The 6534-nt window shown below is 54.4% G+C and overlaps 1 protein-coding gene across 5 annotated transcripts in view; it reads left to right on the top strand.

The window, feature by feature from the left end:
• Positions 1 to 987: 987 nt before the first annotated feature.
• The window catches only part of RIMS1 (regulating synaptic membrane exocytosis 1), a gene marked incomplete at both ends in the record, with an annotated part of 339260 nt that continues 333713 nt past the window's right edge, over positions 988 to 6534 (top strand). For all 5 annotated transcript variants that reach the window (XM_082307762.1, XM_082307784.1, XM_082307773.1 and 2 more), the window contains one exon: positions 988 to 1151. In XM_082307762.1, the coding sequence (XP_082163888.1) occupies positions 988 to 1151 (164 nt within the window). The remainder of the gene's footprint in view (positions 1152 to 6534) is intronic.

Here is a 6534-nt window from a genome sequence, read left to right as displayed (position 1 = left end):
GCCTGAGAGACGAGGAGAGTTAAGCGCGCTCGCCACCCCCACGGGAGGCGTGGGGGGCCCATGGCGTGGGTGTAAGAAAGAAGCGTATGAGGAAAGTGCTGAAGCATGGCACCCCGAGGAGGGGACGGCCGAGCGGTGACAGCGCTGGTGCCAGGCAAGGGGGCTGCAGCTGCAGTTGAGCCCCCGGGGCTGGGGCGGGCGCGGCTCAGGACAGCGCCGGGAGCCCGGGGCTTCCCCGGCGCCCCAGGCCCGCCCGCCGCCCGGCGGGCCAGCCCCCGCCTAGGAGCAGGCGGCACAGTCCTGGCGGGGACCGGGGCGGGCTCCCGGCCCCGACCTGCGGTGCGGAAACCTCGAGGGGGGCGTGAGGCGGACGGCAGCGCCGGGGCCGGCGCCGTGGCCGTGCGGCCGCGGGACGAGCGCGGGGGGCGGCGGGGAGAGGCGCGGCCGCCCGCGGCGTGGGCAGGGGCAGCGGCAGGGGCAGGCAGGGCTGCCGGCCCTGAGGAGCGGCGGCGCGCCTCGGACTCCGCCTCACCGGCACCGACCCCCGCCTGCCTCCTCCCCGCGCCCGGCTCGCAGCGGCGGAGCATTCCGGCGGCGGCGGCAGCACCCGCCCTTCCCGGCCGGCCCGCGGCGCGCACCGCCCCCCCGCCCGCTCCCTCACGCAGCCCGCCAGCGGCGATCCGGAGCCCTCCGCGCCACCGCGCCCCCGCCCCGCACGCCCACCGCCGGGAGGATGGGCTGCGGGCGGCGGCACGGCAGCCCCCGAGCTCCCTGAAGCCGCGGAAACAAAGGGAGCAAAGCGGCAGCAGCGGCCGGGCCGGGGTGGATGCAAGCAACCATGAAAGGCTGGGTCTCCGCCTCCTCCGCTGCTGCCAGAGAGCTGCCGGCTGCCGCTGCTCGGAGGACTACACTGTGAAGGGGGCGGAGGAGAGGCTGGCTGGGTTTGCCGTGCGAAGGTAGAAGGTGTAAGGGAGAGGCGGAAAGAAAATGTCTTCTTCGGTGGGGCCCCGCGGCCCTCGCCCGCCCACGGTGCCCCCCCCGATGCAGGAGCTGCCCGACCTGAGCCACCTGACAGAGGAGGAGAGGAACATTATCATGGCAGTGATGGACCGGCAGAAAGAAGAGGAAGAGAAAGAAGAGGCCATGCTCAAGTAAGCAGACGCCAGTCATTCATTCATTCAGGCACTCATTCATGCGCCGGTCGCCGGCGGGCGGGAGCGGGCGCTGCCACAGCGGGAGCCGGCCGGTGCCCGGGGCCGGCCGGCTTCGCCCTGCTCGGCGGGGCCGCCCCGCAGAGGGACCCCTCGCCGGGGCTGGCGCCGCGGAGCCCCGGTCCCGCTCCGCTCCCCACCCGTAACTTCCTCCTCCCCGGCCGTCCTCCCCCACCCCGGGCAGCTCCTCCCGAGGCAGAGCCGCCGGGGGAGCCCGGCGCGGCGGGACGGAGCGGGACGGCGGCCCTCCCCGCCCCGAGGGAGCTAGCGGCGGAGGGCGGGCGAAGGGGCGGGCGGAAGCCCCGACATGGGGGTGAGGGGCGAGGTGGGATTCCTTTGGGGTCCCCAAAACCCCGCCTCTCCCAGGAGGGGCCGCTGGGTGGGGTTTCCCTGCGTGCCGGAGCCTCCGCGGCCGCCGTGCTGCCCCCGCCTGGCTCGGCCGCCGCCCGCCGCGGGGCTGAGGCGGCTGCCCCCAACGGCTGCCCCCAACCGCCGCCCCGGCCGCCGCCCCCGGCCCGCCCGCCGCCCGCTCCCGGGAGGGCCGCGGCTGGGAGGCGGCTCGCCGTGGGGACCGCGGGGCGCTCGTCATTAGGGAATAAATGCAATTAGTCGCACGGCTCGTTACGGAGGGGAAGCGTGCGTGCGTGCCGGCGGGACGGAGGGGGAGCGGGTTTATCCCGCTGCCGGCGGCGCGGGGAGGGTGTGGGAAGGTGCCATGTTTGGAAACCAGGTCCCCACAGCCTCTTTTGAACCTTTTCTCTCTCGCCCCCCCATCCGTGCCAAACGGCGCATGTGACCACATTTTCTAGCCTCCTCCGTCAATAGGAGGCTTCGAACGTAACGTTACCAAATTGCCTGCTGCGAGTGATGAGAATAAACAGATTGAAGCTGTGGCCTGTGGAGGAGAATCAGGGTTTCTCCTCTTCTGACTACCCGTCAGGCCTGTTCGCCCTGGGGGGGAAGCGGTAGGAGAGGTGACTGGAATACGTGCAAACCTCTGACGTTACCCGGACCCTCCCTGCCACGGGAGGTGTATCCTTACCTCACGCTCTTCTGGCTGCACACACCTGTGCTTGGAAGGGGTGCTCTGAAGGTGTGACGTGATCTGGGTATTTCTTTTGGCAGCATGGGAAATACCCGCTTGAATGAGGCGGGTGCCAGCTCTTCCCCGTGGCTTTCTCTGACCGATGGAGGGACCAAGCCCCCGCGGGCTCCCGACTTCGGGCCCCCCGCGCTGCGCGTGGTGAAGCTGGGGCAGCGTTTCGCTGTATTGCTCTCTCTGTCCCTTCCCGTTGGTGCCCGGCTCTGAATTTTTACGGGGGCTGCTGAAGGCGATTGCAGCAGCGGGTGGCGAGGCCCAGCTGCTAGCGTTGCGTATTGCCGAGGAGAGGGTCTCGGGCTGGGAGCATGGTGTTTGGATCTCAGCCCAAGAGGAAGAGTTCAGTTTGCTGTTCATTACGCTTGGGGTGTGGCTAGTCTTGGAGGTGGGCTGGTTGAAACGAGAAATGTGTTGTGAACATGCATTGTATTAGTCAATGTGGGGAAAAGTAAGTGAAGGGTCCCTCCTCGGTTTCTGTTTATCAGAAGAAAATTAAATAAAGGAGTAGCGCAAAGGCTCTAAACTACATTTATCCTTCTCCCATTCCTTGTCCTCCAGCACAGCTACTTCCCTATAAATATTTAGCTTTTATTCTGTGAAGAAGATTACTGGTTCTGTGATGGTGTTGTAAAGCAATACTATAAATCTTACAGTCACTGCAAGAATGAACTTTTGTTGGTAGAGTGGTAATTTCTCAGCCCTGTTCTTGTTAACATGGGGCAGAGGATAAATTTTCCTCCTTTTCTTTCTCCCCCATTTTTTTTCTTCTGCTCTTCTTTTGTATTGGCATTTCTGAATTCTGGATTGATACTTCCTTTTCTGTGAGATTATGGGAGTCTTCAGCAGTTTTACTAAATGAATTTAGGACACTTTAAATACAATTTTTAGAAGAGGTCAAAACTTGTGCTTTGTGAATTCAACTTGAAATTACTTTATATTATCTTCAAAGGTTTGTGATTAAAAGCTAAAAGTTTATTTCCTTACAACTGTTCTTTCAAATCATGAGAATAACAGTCTAGGCTCTCCATTGGTCTGAGAAATTGTGATTTTAAATAGATTTTTTTCTTTAAATGAAGAGCCAGAAATTAATAGAAAATACATTGGGAAACTTACAAACCTGTATACTCATTTTAGCTATATTGTTGATTTTCAAAAATTAGGTCACAGCAAATAGTTTTCATATGGATTATGATTTGACTCTTACAGAAAGCCACTAGATTTTCTGAGATCATTTGCCTTTTCTATATGCTGAGCACTTACTTTTTGGGACAAGAGTTAGACACGTCTTTCCAGAGATTAACCCTTATAAGACTGAATTTTGAGACAAGAATTTACTTCCATAATTTTGTAGAGGTTTGTTACAAATATACAATGGCGTTATCGAGATGACACAGCTATATTATGAAAGTCATAGATCATCACCATCCCTTCCTATTATCTTCAGTAAAAGTTTTTCTGATTATCCAAATGTCTCAGCAAAACAGTCACCAGTTTTCATTTAAAACCACCTGGCGGAGAAATGTTTCCGTCTGTAACACCCACATGCAAATCTGTAACGTCCCCTGGAAGTGAAGCTGATCTGCGTTGCAAACTAGGCTGCCTTCAATCCCGGGCCGATCAGAGGCCGGATATGTGCTGTCTCATGAATCATAAGGGCTAAAAAGGGTGCAGCGTTTCTCTCCTGTTCTAGAGGTCCTGATAGCAAGAAAAGTTTTTAAAACAGTACTTGTAATTTTCCTTTCCAGCACTCCTCATGGCAGAAAGCTGTAGGAAGAATTATTGGTTAAACTACTCTTCTTCACATGATGATCATAAAATTGTGCATCCAAGGGAATTTGAGGTGTTTCTGTGAGTAGACTATATGGATTTCAGGAGAAGTGAAAGAGATTAGGGTCACGGGTAGAGAGGCTGTGTCCCTCTCTTGCGGGTCTGTACCCCTCTGTCTTCCTGAGCCCTGTTTCTGACTCTGAGCTAAAAGCCTTCTTGTAAAACCTCTCTGCCAGTTCATGCTGACATCAGCACGTACTGCAGCGTGCCAGCCTGGGAGCAGGGCGCTCTGACAGGGAGCAGGACTATGGGCAATGTAATGCTTTCTCTGCTTGCTCTGGAGAAAGGCAGAAATGCATGCTTCGGTTTGAAACTACCTGCTCTTCTCTTTTCAGGAACTTGCCCTAAGTGTCAGTTCATCGGCCCACTGGGTTTCCTGCGGCAGCCCGGGGCTAGTGGAGCTTGTCACACCCTTAGGATAAAAGCATGCAACTTGTACTGGCCAGTGTGACTTTCTTTTTCTAGGTATACCTGGTCAGTGGCAGACCTCGTCCTCCCCACACTCTTCCAATATCAGATTTCAAACCGCTGTGTGTGGAAGGGGAATGTTCTGCTGTCCTATGACCTGTTGAATACCTTGGAGCAATCTGTTGAGGAGTTAGGGCTTTTGTGAAGGTTCCTCCTTTTGCATTTTTTTATGAACAGGTGTACCTTGGCATGAGGAACATTTCAACATTAGCCGATTGCCTTGAAATTGCCTTTACATCCAAAGACGGGTTATGCATTCCCGCTGTAGCAGGGGCAGTGTCACTAGGTACTCCTGAGAGCGTATCCATGCCTTCGTGTGCGGTCTGTCAAATCCATGTAAGCACTTTGGTGCTTACCTGGCACTAGGTAGAAACTGAGGCACCTTGAGTGCAGTCCACAAAATCTTTCTGTAATGGTGCACCTGAGAAGCTGGGTGTTCCTGTGTGTCCAGCAAATACAGGACCGGAGCATGTGAGTGCCTTTGCTGCTGAATTGCTTGCTGTCTGCCTTGTACCTAAGCCTGTTTGGGAGTCACAAACTACTTAGTCATATGCTTAAGTCCTCGGAAAGACCTGACGCTAATACAGTACCTCTATAATGCATAGATACTCAGTGCTGAACTCAAAGTGCTGTTGGCACAGCGATGGCCGCTTTCCTAACATGTAGGGGACAGGCAGTGCTACTGCTTCCAGCTACCTTAGGTGTAATAGCCTGGTGGCTAGGAAGTGGTTACCCAAGTCCAGTGCACTTACCAGCCTGAAGAAATTGTGTCCTAGACAAGTGCCATTACATTATAACTTAGTAGAAATGGTTTGGCTCCCCATACAGAGAAGAATGAAAAGTTTATGGGCCCAGGAGCCTAACTCAATGTCAAGCCCAATGGGAAGAGTTCTCCTTGCAGAGGAGCTGTCTTGCTCTCATGCTGCAAGCTTCTGGTTACCCAGGGGTGTTAACGTAGCCTTTTTTAAATGAGTCAGAGAAGTTTAAAATAGGAAGCAAGTCCTCCTCCCTCCAAGCTGAATGATCTCGTCTCGGGGCTTCAGAGCTTTGCCTTTTCGTTCCTCTGTGATTGGGAGAGCTTCACCTTCCTGCCTACCACACCTTTGACAGCAGCATGGAGAGCAGCCTGTTGAGTAGGTGGGGCTTTACCACAGTAGACTCAACTCTCATCCACTCGTTTACCCGTTTCACACAGACTGTGCCAGATTTTGTAGGTATCTCTGAAGACTGTAGTTTCTAGCAACTCTTTTAAATGGAGCTTGGTCTTACAGACCCAAGCTTCTGCTGCTCCTGTATGAATAAATGTTTGCGTAGGACAGTGGTAGGATGTGCCATGGCTGCCTCTGCAGACTAATTCACACTGGAGGCATTTTTCGTGTTTTACATGGTAGATACTGCTGTAGCTGAAAGGGAAGAGGTTCGTTTTGAGTGGCTGATGTGTCCAGCCTCAAGTCCAGATGTTGCCCTACAGGTGACTCTGATGTGACTAACAAATTGTGAGGAAGCATGAGAGGGAAAGTTTTCGAGGAGGCTGAAGAGAGAAACAAACCATCATTTGCAAAAATGGGAGGGACACACCATTTCAAAGAAAAAATAGTTTAAAAGTTTAAAGTGTGCATTCAAACAGTAGATAGCCTGAGCCAACTAGATTGTTTGTGGGTATAAGGTGCCTTGAAGTGAAACAACCCCAGTTAATATACGGCAAATTTCAATCGTAGACAAATCACAGAACTATATATATTTATACGTATGTACTTAAGCTGAAGTTTGCTTATGTGCAGTTGTGTGCCTTATCTCCTTGGGTTAGTTAAGAACTGAGTGCAAACCACAGCAGCTGTGAATACAGCTAGTTGAGTTCCAGTTCTGTTCTGCAGCGGACTCTCACAGCCCAACAGGACGATACACTGGGACAGCCTAAGTACTTTTTTC

The sequence above is a fragment of the Platalea leucorodia genome (assembly GCF_965183815.1).
Source record: "Platalea leucorodia genome assembly, chromosome: 3".
NCBI lineage: Eukaryota > Metazoa > Chordata > Aves > Pelecaniformes > Threskiornithidae > Platalea > Platalea leucorodia.
This window is presented reverse-complemented; position numbering and strand designations above follow the sequence as displayed.